At 45.4% G+C, this 15000-nt stretch overlaps 1 protein-coding gene across 1 annotated transcript; it reads right to left on the reverse strand.

Moving 5' to 3' along the window:
* Positions 1-430: 430 nt before the first annotated feature.
* Positions 431-14127, reverse strand: LOC139402744 (translation initiation factor eIF2B subunit delta-like; the record flags this gene model as incomplete). The annotated part of the gene is made up of 5 exons (XM_071146662.1): positions 13999-14127; positions 8454-8622; positions 7816-8040; positions 2745-2827; positions 431-522 (listed from the first exon to the last, which is right to left on the reverse strand). Coding segments are annotated over exons 1-5 (698 nt in total), but the record flags the coding sequence as incomplete, so codon positions are not given.
* Between the last annotated feature and the right edge of the window lie 873 nt (positions 14128-15000).

The following is a 15000-nucleotide window of genomic DNA, read 5'->3' on the forward strand; positions in this document are numbered from 1 at the left end:
GGCCAGTTAACCCACTGTTCCTAGGCCGTCATTGAAAATAAGAATTTGTTCTCAACGGATTTACCTAGTTAAATAAAAGGTGAAATAAAATAAAAATTCCCACAGTAATTATTGATTGTTCCATCCAGATGTGGTACATGCTCAGCGGTGGGCTTTGTGAAGTGACAAAGTTTACAACTGGCACAAGCCTAGTAACCATCATTATGAAGCATCAGTAAATTCTGATCCCCAAGTCGGACGTAGCTACGCCTCAACTAGCATTTAAAACCAACTTTTTTTTTTATGCCCAACTGGTGCAGGTAGGTAGTTACCTGAGTAGCTGGGTGAGGGGGGTAGGGGCAGGTAGGTAGTTACCTGAGTTGCTGGGTGAGTGGGGCTTTGCGGCTATACTGGTGCAGGTGAGAGAACAGGCTGACTGGTAGGTAGTTACCTGAGTTGCTGGGTGAGTGGGGCTTTGCGGCTATACTGGTGCAGGTGAGAGAACAGGCTGACTTTGTAGCCATAGTCGGATCGCAGTGGGATCTGAAATAAACACACACACACACACGTTTAGTTCACCGTGATCCTCTTGGGTTCAGAGGTCAAAGGTTCAAAGGTGGATGGGTGAGGTCAAGTCCAAACATACATAGATGACAACCCCCACAGCAACCAAGCATAACTCTGAGCAGTAGGCCAGCTCAACAACCACACCATATTCTGTACTGTAGGCCAGCTCAACAACCACACCATACTCTGTACTGTAGGCCAGCTGTAGGTCTGTACTGTAGGCCAGCTCAACAACCACACCATATTCTGTACTGTAGGCCAGCTCAACAACCACACCATATTCTGTACTGTAGGCCAGCTCAACAACCACACCATATTCTGTACTGTAGGCCAGCTCAACAACCACACCATATTCTGTACTGTAGGCCAGCTCAACAACCACACCATATTCTGTACTGTAGGCCAGCTCAACAACCACACCATATTCTGTACTGTAGGCCAGCTCAACAACCACACCATATTCTGTACTGTAGGTCAGCTCAACAACCACACCATATTCTGTACTGTAGGCCAGCTCAACAACCACACCATATTCTGTACTGTAGGCCAGCTCAACAACCACACCATATTCTGTACTGTAGGCCAGCTCAACAACCACACCATATTCTGTACTGTAGGCCAGCTCATCAACCAATCATATTCTGTACTGTAGGCCAGCTCAACAACCACACCATACTCTGTACTGTAGGTCAGCTCAACAACCACACCATATTCTGTACTGTAGGCCAGCTATAGGTCTGTACTGTAGGTCAGCTCAACAACCACACCATATTCTGTACTGTAGGCCAGCTGTAGGTCTGTACTGTAGGTCAGCTCAACAACCACACCATATTCTGTACTGTAGGCCAGCTATAGGTCTGTACTGTAGGTCAGCTCAACAACCACACCATATTCTGTACTGTAGGCCAGCTATAGGTCTGTACTGTAGGTCAGCTCAACAACCACACCATATTCTGTACTGTAGGCCAGCTCAACAACCACACCATATTCTGTACTGTACGACTATGTACAAAAAAGTGCTGTAAATTTCTAAACAGTTCACCTGATACAAATGAAAATACCCCACAAAATAAAGCTGACAGTCTCCACTGTCATAGTCATTGTATCATTTCAAATCCAAAATCCAAAGTGCTGAACAGTCACTGTCCCAGCGCTGTTGGGAGCTCACTGTACGTCTCTGTTGTGATGGTTCTTTCTGCTGTTGAAAGACAGACAGGGTCTGTCATTATGTCAGGAAGGTAGATGGTGGGGAAAATGACATGAACAGACTTTAAAAAAATGTTTTACCCCTTTTTCTCCCCAATTTCGTGGTATCCAATTGTTTTAGTAGCTACTATCTTGTCTCATCGCTACAACTCCCGTACGGGCTCGGGAGAGACATGAAAGTCATGCGTCCTCCGATACACAACCGCACTGCTTCTTAACACAGCGCGCATCTAACCCGGAAGCCAGCCGCACCAATGTGTGGAAACACCGTGCACCTGGCAACTTTGGTTAGCGCGCACTGCGCCCGGCCCGCCACAGGAGTCGCTGGTGCGCGATGAGACAAGGGTTTCCCTACCGGCCAAACCCTCCCTAACCCGGACAACGCTAGGCCAATTGTGTCGCCCCACGGACCTCCCGGTTGCGGCCGGTTACGACAGAGCCTGGGCGCGAACCCAGAGTCTCTGGTGGCGCTGCAGTACAGCGTCCTTAACCACTGCGCCACCCGGGAGGCCCGACATGAACGGCCTTGAGCACAACAAAACAGACAGTAAAAACAAATCAACGGCACACAAAGCAAAGGCCAGACCTTGACACTTAATACCTTATTAGAGGCGCCGTGCGGTAGCGTCTGAAAGAAATGTGAGGTACAGAATAGAAGCAATTGCGGTGAGACATGGAGGTAGGTTAGGTTAGTGATGTGAGGAGGTTTGGCTGGTTACCTGACAACTCCCTGTGTTTCTATCTAGGACTTCATCTTACCCATAATCCAAAGATTCCCCTACCAATACATAGCTTCCCAAAATGTTGGCTAGAAAGACACACACCGGATGTTGATTTTGGGGAGGTGTGCGTCCTCGCATGAGAAATAATACAAGGGAAAGACTGACGATCTACTGAGACGGCTAATCTCAGCGGTACTGCTAAATCAGTCAAGCAGTGCCTTGATGAAAACAGAGCAGCACGATGTGGGAGGACAATAACATGCCACAAACCTGTTGTCTCTCCAACTTCTTGGCCAGTCGTTTCACCACTGCAGGGTCGTCCACTTGGACATGCTCAGGAAGTCTCTTCACCACTAACGGGGACAGGAAGCCACAAACGATCGTTGAAAACATACCTACTACAACTGCAGCAATATGTAGAATACTACTGAGCTACCATGTATACTACTACTGAGGTACCATGTATACTAATATTGAGGTACCATGTATACTACAACTGCAGCAATATGTAGAATACTACTGAGGTACCATGTATACTACTACTGAGGTACCATGTATACTACTACTGAGGTACCATGTATACTACTACAACTGCAGCAATATGTAGAATACTACTGAGGTACCATGTATACTACTACTGCAGCAATATGTAGAATACTACTGAGGTACCATGTATACTACTACTGAGGTACCATGTATACTACTACTGAGGTACCATGTATACTACTACTGCAGCATGATGTAGAATACTACAGAGGTACCATGTATACTACTACAGAGGTACCATGTATACTACTACAGAGGTACCATGTATACTACTACAGAGGTACCATGTATACTACTACTGAGGTACCATGTATACTACTACTGAGGTACCATGTATACTACTACTGAGGTACCATGTATACTACTACTGAGGTACCATGTATACTACTACTGAGGTACCATGTATACTACTACAGAGGTACCATGTATACTACTACAGAGGTACCATGTATACTACTACAGAGGTACCATGTATACTACTACTGAGGTACCATGTATACTACTACTGAGGTACCATGTATACTACTACTGAGGTACCATGTATACTACTACTGAGGTACCATGTATACTACTACTGAGGTACCATGTATACTACTACTGAGGTACCATGTATACTACTACTGAGGTACCATGTATACTACTACTGAGGTACCATGTATACTACTACTGAGGTACCATGTATACTACTACTGAGGTACCATGTATACTACTACTGCAGCATGATGTAGAATACTACAGAGGTACCATGTATACTACTACTGAGGTACCATGTATACTACTACTGAGGTACCATGTATACTACTACTGAGGTACCATGTATACTACTACTGAGGTACCATGTATACTACTACTGAGGTACCATGTATACTACTACTGAGGTACCATGTATACTACTACTGAGGTACCATGTATACTACTACTGAGGTACCATGTATACTACTACTGAGGTACCATGTATACTACTACTGAGGTACCATGTATACTACTACTGAGGTACCATGTATACTACTACTGAGGTAACATGTATACTACTACTGAGGTACCATGTATACTACTACTGAGGTACCATGTATACTACTACTGAGGTACCATGTATACTACTACTGAGGTACCATGTATACTACTACAGCAGCAATATGTAGAATACTACTCCCTTGAACTCGATTGATGAATTAAGGTCACTATTTGGTAAGGAACTCCCCTCACATTAGGCCCTCCATGGAATGTGGAAGTGCCCCCTGGTCACAGCCTGAACTAATGAACTGCCCCCTAGTCACAGCCTGAACTAATGAACTGCCCCCTGGTCACAGCCTGAACTAATGAACTGCCCCCTGGTCACAGCCTGAACTAATGAACTGCCCCCTGGTCACAGCCTGGCCTGAACTAATGAACTGCCCCGTAGTCACAGCCTGAACTAATGAACTGCCCCCTAGTCACAGTCTGGCCTGAACTGCCCCCTAGTCACAGCCTGAACTAATGAACTGCCCCCTAGTCACAGCCTGAACTAATGAACTGCCCCCTGGTCACAGCCTGGCCTGAACTAATGAACTGCCCCCTAGTCACAGCCTGGCCTGAACTAATGAACTGCCCCCTAGTCACAGCCTGGCCTGAACTAATGAACTGCCCCCTAGTCACAGCCTGAACTAATGAACTGCCCCCTAGTCACAGCCTGAACTAATGAACTGCCCCCTAGTCACAGCCTGAACTAATGAACTGCCCCCTAGTCATAGCCTGAACTAATGAACTGCCCCCTAGTCACAGCATGAACTAATGAACTGCCCCCTAGTCACAGCCTGAACTAATGAACTACCCCCTAGTCACAGCCTGAACTAATGAACTGCCCCCTGGTCACATCCTGGCCTGAACTAATGAACTGCCCCCTGGTCACAGCCTGGCCTGAACTAATGAACTGCCCCCTAGTCACAGCCTGAACTAATGAACTGCCCCCTGGTCACATCCTGGCCTGAACTGCCCCCTAGTCACAGTCTGGCCTGAACTGCCCTCTAGTCACAGTCTGGCCTGAACTAATGAACTGCCCCCTGGTCACAGCCTGGCCTGAACTAATGAACTGCCCCCTGGTCACAGCCTGAACTAATGAACTGCCCCCTAGTCACAGTCTGGCCTGAACTAATGAACTGCCCCCTAGTCACAGCCTGAACTAATGAACTGCCCCCTAGTCACAGCCTGAACTAATAAACTGCCCCCTAGTCACAGTCTGGCCTGAACTGCCCCCTAGTCACAGCCTGAACTAATTAACTACCCCCTAGTCACAGTCTGGCCTGAACTGCCCCCTAGTCACAGCCTGAACTAATGAACTGCCCCCTAGTCACAGTCTGGCCTGAACTGCCCCTTAGTCACAGCCTGAACTAATGAACTGCCCCTAGTCACAGTCTGGCCTGAACTGCCCCCTAGTCACAGCCTGAACTAATGAACTGCCCCCTGGTCACAGCCTGGCCTGAACTGCCCCCTAGTCACAGCCTGAACTAATGAACTGCCCCCTAGTCACAGTCTGGCCTGAACTGCCCCCTAGTCACAGCCTGAACTAATGAACTGCCCCCTAGTCACAGTCTGGCCTGAACTGCCCCCTAGTCACAGCCTGAACTAATGAACTGCCCCCTAGTCACAGTCTGGCCTGAACTGCCCCCTAGTCACAGCCTGAACTAATGAACTGCCCCCTGGTCACAGCCTGAACTAATGAACTGCCCCCTAGTCACAGCCTGAACTAATGAACTGCCCCCTAGTCACAGCCTGAACTAATGAACTACCCCCTAGTCACAGCCTGAACTAATGAACTTCCCCCTAGTCACAGCCTGAACTAATGAACTGCCCCCTAGTCACAGCCTGAACTAATGAACTTCCCCTTAGTCACTGCCTGAACTAATGAACTGCCCCCTAGTCACAGCCTGAACTAATGAACTTCCCCCTAGTCACAGCCTGGCCTGAACTAATGAACTGCCCCCTGGTCACAGCCTGAACTAATGAACTGCCCCCTGGTCACAGCCTGGCCTGAACTAATGAACTGCCCCCTAGTCACAGCCTGAACTAATGAACTGCCCCGTGGTCACAGCCTGAACTAATGAACTGCCCCCTAGTCACAGCCTGAACTAATGAACTGCCCCCTGGTCACAGCCTGAACTAATGAACTTCCCCCTAGTCACAGCCTGAACTAATGAACTGCCCCCTAGTCACAGCCTGAACTAATGAACTGCCCCCTAGTCACAGCCTGAACTAATGAACTGCCCCCTAGTCACAGCCTGGCCTGAACTGCCCCCTAGTCACAGCCTGAACTAATGAACTGCCCCCTAGTCACAGCCTGAACTAATGAACTGCCCCCTAGTCACAGCCTGAACTAATGAACTGCCCCCTAGTCACAGCCTGAACTAATGAACTGCCCCCTAGTCACAGCCTGGCCTGAACTAATGAACTGCCCCCTAGTCACAGCCTGAACTAATGAACTGTCCCCTAGTCACAGCCTGAACTAATGAACTGCCCCCTAGTCACAGCCTGAACTGAACTGCCCCCTAGTCACAGCCTGAACTAATGAACTGCCCCCTAGTCACAGCCTGAACTAATGAACTGCCCCCTAGTCACAGCCTGAACTAATGAACTGCCCCCTAGTCACAGCCTGAACTAATGAACTGCCCCCTAGTCACAGCCTGAACTAATGAACTGCCCCCTAGTCACAGCCTGAACTAATGAACTGCCCCCTAGTCACAGCCTGAACTAATGAACTGCCCCCTAGTCACAGCCTGAACTAATGAACTGCCCCCTAGTCACAGCCTGAACTAATGAACTGCCCCCTAGTCACAGCCTGAACTAATGAACTGCCCCCTAGTCACAGCCTGAACTAATGAACTGCCCCCTAGTCACAGCCTGAACTAATGAACTGCCCCCTAGTCACAGCCTGAACTAATGAACTGCCCCCTAGTCACAGCCTAGTCACACTGAATGAACTGCCCCCTAGTCACAGCCTGAACTAATGAACTGCCCCCTAGTCACAGCCTGGCCTGAACTAATGAACTGCCCCCTAGTCACAGCCTGAACTAATTAACTGCCCCCTAGTCACAGCCTGAACTAATGAACTGCCCCCTAGTTACAGCCTGGCCTGAACTAATGAACTGCCCCCTAGTCACAGCCTGAACTAATGAACTGCCCCCTAGTCACAGCCTGGCCCGAACTAATGAACTGCCCCCTAGTCACAGCCTGAACTAATGAACTGCCCCCTAGTCACAGCCTGAACTAATGAACTGCCCCCTAGTCACAGCCTGAACTAATGAACTGCCCCCTAGTCACAGCCTGAACTAATGAACTGCCCCCTAGTCACAGCCTGAACTAATGAACTGCCCCCTAGTCACAGCCTGAACTAATGAACTGCCCCCTGGTCACAGCCTGTCACAACTAATGAACTGCCCCCTAGTCACAGCCTGAACTACATGAACTGTCCCCTAGTCACAGCCTGAACTAATGAACTGCCCCCTAGTCACAGCCTGAACTAATGAACTGCCCCCTAGTCACAGCCTGAACTAATGAACTGCCCCCTAGTCATAGCCTGAACTAATGAACTGCCCCCTAGTCATAGCCTGGCCTGGCATGAACAAATTTGTTTTTGCGTGGGTGGGATAGGGGGGGGGGGGGTTGTTATTCTATGGATGTTGTATCAATTGACTACGTATTTACCAATATGTGGAAGCAGCAGAACTCGAATTGTCAAACTTCCCCTCTGAAACAAAGTTTATCAAATGATACATCCTAAATCAACAAGGTGCTCCAGAGGTCCACCGGGGAGCTGTTGTACCTGGGTTTAGTTCACTGAGAGGGACTTTGGTCTTGATGCCGGAGGACGAGGAGCCTGGCTGTTTAGCGGCCCTGTCAGTCTCCTGCCTGGCTCTCCTCTCTGCCTTCAGCTCAGCTTTGCTCTTGGCTGGCTTGTCTGCCGGGGAGGGGGCGGGAGAGGAGTGGAAGGGAGCTGAGGCAGGCACAGGTATTGGTGCAGAGGCAGGGGCAGGCAATGCTGAGGGAGCTGGGGAAACAGACAGACTACTAGGTGAACGGACCAATGAAGTGGATGGAGGAACCATGAATGATGAAACAAAGGTTTGTTTGAATTGATTCTAAAACCTTTTTCAATGTGCCATTTCTGGCTCTGGACAACATGACAGGAAAATCTTTAAATGCATTTGTTTTTCAAAGATATTTAAAATGATACAATCAGACCTTTGTCTGAACGTTCAATAAATTCCCTGGTTTTCCAGAAATCCTGGTTGAAGAATCCAGATGTCCTGCTTATTCCCTCCTGAGTCCAGGAAACCTTCAAACCAGGATTTCAGGAAAACCAGGAATCCTAATCAGACCCACTCTGATGATGGTGCAAAACAATTTTTTTTTATGACATGATGATATCAATAAGCATTAGACCAGGTTAGAACACAACACCTTTCTGTGTTGCCACAGGTGGTGGTGGTGGCAACAGGGAGACAGGCGTCTCGTCCTTCTCTGTTTCTGACGGGCCCTTTTCATTCTTCCTTTCCTTCTGTTTCTTCTGTTGTTTCTTCTGTTTCCTCAGACGTTGCTTCTCCTCTTTGGTCAACTCCTTCCCTTCATTCTAGTAGGGGGGGGGTGAAAGGGGACATTCAGTTGAATTTAAATAACTTTTTTAACTGCATTCCTTTTCATTTAAACACAACTTTCCATACATGTTTGGGTCAGTAGTTATATACAAGGTCAGTAGTTATATACAGGGTCAGTAGCTATATACAGGGTCAGTAGCTATATACAGGGTCAGTAGTTACATACAGAGTCAGTAGCTATATACAGGGTCAGTAGCTATATACAGGGTCAGTAGTTATATACATGGACAGTTCCAGGGTCAGTAGCTATATACAGGGTCAGTAGTTATATGCAGGGTCAGTAGTTATATACAGGGTCAGTAGCTATATACAGGGTCAGTAGTTATATACAGGGACAGTTCCAGGGTCAGTAGTTATATACAGGGTCAGTAGTTATATACAGGGTCAGTAGTTATATACAGGGTCAGTAGTTATATACAGGGTCAGTCGTTATATACAGGGTCAGTAGTTATATACAGGGTCTGTAGTTATATACAGGGTCAGTAGCTATATACAGGGTCTGTAGTTATATACAGGGTCAGTAGCTATATACAGGGTCAGTAGTTATATACAGGGTCAGTAGTTATATACAGGGTCAGTAGTTATATACAGGTTCAGTAGTTATATACAGGGTCAGTAGCTATATACAGGGTCAGTAGCTATATACAGGGTCAGTAGTTATATACAGGGTCAGTAGTTATATACAGGGTCAGTAGTTATATACAGGGTCAGTAGTTATATACAGGGTCAGTAGTTATATACAGGGACAGTTCCAGGGTCAGTAGTTATATACAGGGTCAGTAGTTATATACAGGGTCAGTAGTTATATACAGGGTCAGTCGTTATATACAGGGTCAGTCGTTATATACAGGGTCAGTAGTTATATACATGGACAGTTCCAGGGTCAGTAGCTATATACAGGGTCAGTAGTTATATGCAGGGTCAGTAGTTATATACAGGGTCAGTAGCTATATACAGGGTCAGTAGTTATATACAGGGACAGTTCCAGGGTCAGTAGTTATATACAGGGTCAGTAGTTATATACAGGGTCAGTAGTTATATACAGGGTCAGTAGTTATATACAGGGTCAGTCGTTATATACAGGGTCAGTAGTTATATACAGGGTCTGTAGTTATATACAGGGTCAGTAGCTATATACAGGGTCTGTAGTTATATACAGGGTCAGTAGCTATATACAGGGTCAGTAGCTATATACAGGGTCAGTAGCTATATACAGGGTCAGGAGTTATATATAGGGTCAGGAGTTATATACAGGGTCAGTGGCTATATACAGGGTCAGTAGCTATATACAGGGTCAGTGGCTATATACAGGGTCAGTGGCTATATACAGGGTCAGTAGCTATATACAGGGTCAGTGGCTATATACAGGGTCAGTAGCTATATACAGGGTCATTAGCTATATACAGGGTCAGTAGCTATATACAGGGTCAGTAGCTATATACAGGGTCAGTAGCTATATACAGGGTCAGTAGCTATATACAGGGTCAGTAGTTATATACAGGGTCAGTAGCTATATACAGGGTCAGTAGCTATATACAGGGTCAGTAGCTATATACAGGGTCAGTAGCTATATACAGGGTCAGTAGCTATATACAGGGTCAGTAGCTATATACAGGGTCAGTAGCTATATACAGGGTCAGTAGTTATATACAGGGACAGTTCCAGGGTCAGTAGCTATATACAGGGTCAGTAGTTATATACAGGGTCAGTAGCTATATACAGGGTCAGTAGTTATATACAGGGTCGGTAGTTATATACAGGGTCAGTAGTTATATACAGGGTCAGTAGTTATATACAGGGTCAGTAGTTATATACAGGGACAGTAGCTATATACAGGGACAGTAGCTATATACAGGGACAGTTCCAGGGTCAGTAGCTATATACAGGGTCAGCTCTAACCAGAATAGAAAGAGGAGTGGGAGGCTCCGGTGCACAACTGAGAAAGAGGACAAGTACAATAGTGTCTAGTTTGAGAAACAGACGCCTCACAAGTCCTCAACAGGCAGCTTCATTAAATATCAAAAATAGTCCACCACCCAAAGGACATCCAGCCAACTTGACACAACTGTGGGAAGCATTGGAGTCGACATGAGACCAGCATCCCTGTGAAACGCTTTCTACACCTTGTGGAGTCCATGTCCTAACGATTTGAGCCTGTTCTGAGGGCAAAAGGGGGCTGCAACTCAATATTAGGAAGGTGTTCCTAATGTTTTGTCCACCTTAGTGTATACTCAGTGTAGATTTAATTAAATACGACAAAATAATTCTATATCTTAAATTTAGGATGACAGTAAATGAAGCAAACGCACAGATATTTTCAATACTCACACATGTTTCTCACTAGTTAAACCATTGATATATCTATTTATTTTTAATTGCTCCTAAGCCAGTCGATACGGACCCAGCCCTTGATCCTGACTCCGTTTTTGTACGGTTGAGTTTCGTTAAAAGCCCCCAAACGCTCGGTCTGAACATTAACACGCATCGCTTGCGTTACGGTTTTGGAAGCATAAACACCTTATCTTTCATATCACCCAGATGTAAATAAAATAATACTTTTTTTTATTAAAAAAAAATTATTAAATGAGGTCAAATTGATACACACCTTTATATATGGGTTAGCTGCCGAAGTCACGAAAACATTGCGCCTGTTTTTAAAATGGGGCAGAAGTCTGAGTTTTTGTGAGTCTGGACTGGCCAGATGGCTTCCAACGATGACTAGAAACTGCCATGTGGAGAATCGTAAGCGACTCGTTTCATCTTGTTCTCAATACCACGTCTTGTTTGAGGTGTTTTGACTCATTTCATTTCAACGCTAATATGGCAACAACAACAACAAAAACATACACTAGCGAGCTAACTAACCAACTGTAACAATGTATTTGAGAGACAACAAGTGGTCATTTTGCAAATGTATTTATGTTTTCAATAGACATTTGGAGACGCAATATAGTTTACATGTTGTCAACAATCTAAGCAAAACCTCTTCCGTTCTGCATGATTCGGTCTTGTTGCTAAACAAACCAGGGTTATAGTGTTCCCACATGCCATATCGCTTGATTTTACAGAAGACAGAAAGACAAGACATACGTGGCCACCTGTGCTAACTTGCTATCTAAAAAATAAAATTTAAAAATGAAGCACATTTTTGTGCAGTTTTCATGTGTTGCTCGCCATGCTGTGTTTTCATGTTTTCATGTGTTGCTCGCAATGCTATGTGTTCGTGTGTTGCTAGCCATGCTGTGTTTTCGTGTGTTGCTCGCCATGCTGTGTGTTCATGTGTTGCTCGCCATGCTGTGTTTTCATGTGTTGCTCGCCATGCTGTGTTTTCATGTGTTGCTCGCCATACTGTGTTTTCATGTGTTGCTCGCCATGCTGTGTTTTCATGTGTTGCTCGCCATGCTGTGTTTTCATGTGTTGCTCGCCATGCTGTGTTTTCATGTGTTGCTCGCCATGCTGTGTTTTCATGTGTTGCTCGCCATGCTGTGTGTTCATGTGTTGCTCGCCATGCTGTGTGTTCATGTGTTGCTCGCCATGCTGTGTTTTCATGTGTTGCTCGCCATGCTGTGTTTTCATGTGTTGCTCGCCATACTGTGTTTTCATGTGTTGCTCGCCATGCTGTGTTTTCATGTGTTGCTCGCCATGCTGTGTTTTCATGTGTTGCTCGCCATGCTGTGTTTTCATGTGTTGCTCGCCATGCTGTGTTTTCATGTGTTGCTCGCCATGCTGTGTGTTCATGTGTTGCTCGCCATGCTGTGTGTTCATGTGTTGCTCGCCATGCTGTGTTTTCATGTGTTGCTCGCCATGCTGTGTTTTCATGTGTTGCTCGCCATACTGTGTTTTCATGTGTTGCTCGCCATGCTGTGTTTTCATGTGTTGCTCGCCATGCTGTGTTTTCATGTGTTGCTCGCCATGCTGTGTTTTCATGTGTTGCTCGCCATGCTGTGTTTTCATGTGTTGCTCGCCATGCTGTGTGTTCATGTGTTGCTCGCCATGCTGTGTGTTCATGTGTTGCTCGTCGTCTTAGGTCTCTATGTCGTCGTCTTAGGTCTCTATGTCGTGTTGTCTCTCTTGTCGTGATATTTAAAAATGTATTTTTCTATCCCCAGTCCCCGCAGGAGGCCTTTTGCCTTCTGGTAGGCCGTCATTGTAAATAAGAAATTGTTCTTAACTGACTTGTCTAGTTAATTTAAAGGTTAAATATGATATATTTGTTAATGTAAATATCTAGCATGCTCCCAACACCGGTGTGTAGCTGGAGAGGAAGTGTAGTTGGTAAACTGGAGGCTCACACAGCTTGTGGATCTGTGCAACACTGCTACAGTACGTCTATATCGCTGATATGAAAGATAAGGGGCATAACGTTATATCAGCATATGTTTTGAAAACCGGTTTGAAAGCGATGATTGTCTTTTTACCATTTCGAGAAACGTCAGCGTCGGGAAATTGTAGTTCACACGTAGCCATCAGTGTGCGAATGGGGCGGCAGCGTAGCCTAGTGGTTGGAGCGTTGGACTAGTAACCGAGAGGTTGCTAGATCAAATCCCTGAGATGACAAGGAACATATCTGTTGTTCTGCCCCTGAACAAGGCAGTTAACCCACTGTTCCTAGGTCGTCATTGAAAATAAGAATTTGTTCTTAACCGACTAAATAAAAGGTAAAATAAAAAAAGTATTTAAAATAAATAAATAAATAATGTAATATCTGAAACTCTACATATGGAAAAGAACGGTTTTCAATATAATACCGACCCTTACGCTTGTTTACACTGAGCTGCACTAGGGTATGAACACAATCACGGTTACACGCTGAGAAGCCGGCGCTAGACATGGGTCAGGAAAACGTACCTCAATGCAGGGGGGATATGCCACCATGCTCCAAATTTGATCCACACTGTTCCATTGAGAAGATTGAAATACTGCGAGTTTTTTTTCTCCAGAAAACGAACCTTTTCGTCCTCATGCTCGCTAACAGTAGCCACCTCAGCCATTTTGGAATGGCACTGGTCAGCCAATCAGCTCATGACACTGGCAAATCCCATCCCTGCATGTTCTTCGACCCATATCTAAAACGCCCGCCACTATGGTTTCTTAATGTAACCTTGATTGCGTTCCAACCCCAGTGCAGCCCAGTGCAGCCCAGTGTAAAAGGTACGGCCAGAATGAACTCCCCCAAGCACAATTTAACCAGGCGCTCTATAGTAGGGGCGTCCATAGAGGAGGTCTGTGCATCACCCTCCTCTAAAGTGACGCGACGCGACATATTGTATAAGAAATATCAATGTCATGTCGTTTTGTTCTCGGATTTAAAATCATTCGGTACATTGTCTCGGTGTTTTGAAAATACTTACTTTTGAGCGTGTGATATCATCTTTGTTGCCAGGGCCATCTGTAAGGGCGATGAATACAGTGTGGTGATGAGGATGACACAGGACTGTAAAAGTTACTCCAGCATGCAGCTGGGACAATGCTCTCTTCATCTGACTAGCAAGCCATGTCCTAGTTAAACAGCGATATCTTACAGGATAATTAACTATAACACTTTTACTAGGGGTGTTGTTTTAAAGAAATCTTTATATATTTTTAAAATGTTGGCTCATGAATCAATGTAAATGACACAATATTCTTCAGTAACATGAAGCTACCATCACTTCTCAGGCTAGTTAGTTAGCCCGCAATGCTACCCACAATGACTGGTGTAGCTAGTTAACATTGACTGTAAAGGTCACACAAGCTGACACGTCAGGTTTTATTCCGTGATATTTCAACCAGGGTTGTAGCGATAGTCGATGTATCTTTTTTTTTTTGTGTTAAGTGTATTGACAGCTGTCATTGTTTTCAGACTCACCCGGTTCTCCACAGTCTGCCATGTTTCCGATAGTTTCAGCAGGAAATACACGTCTGAATTAGTGCGGAGGAAATAGACAGCGCCCTCTTGCGGTTGAAGTAAACGGGTTTCACAAGCAACTACAAAGGAGGTATTTGTTGGGGGCATTTTCATTCTTTTTTATAAACTGTCACTCATCGGTCTTCCCCGTATTCATGGTTCTCACAGACAGTAGTGTAAAGTACTTTAAATCAAGTTGTAGAAACATCTCAAGGATGATCCATAGAAACAGGATGCACCTGAGCTCAATTTCGAATCACATATCAAAGGGTCTGAATACTTATGTAAATAAGTTATTTCTGTTTTTATTTGTAATAAATGTACAAAAAAAACAACCTGTTTTCGCTTTGTAATTATGGGGTATTGTGATGTCATTATGGGGTATTGTGATGTCATTATGGGCTATTGTGATGTCATTATGGGGTATTGTGATGTCACTATGGGGTATTGTGATGTCACTATTGGG

The sequence above is a fragment of the Oncorhynchus clarkii genome, unplaced genomic scaffold (genome assembly GCF_045791955.1).
Source record: "Oncorhynchus clarkii lewisi isolate Uvic-CL-2024 unplaced genomic scaffold, UVic_Ocla_1.0 unplaced_contig_13315_pilon_pilon, whole genome shotgun sequence".
Classification (NCBI taxonomy): domain Eukaryota; kingdom Metazoa; phylum Chordata; class Actinopteri; order Salmoniformes; family Salmonidae; genus Oncorhynchus; species Oncorhynchus clarkii.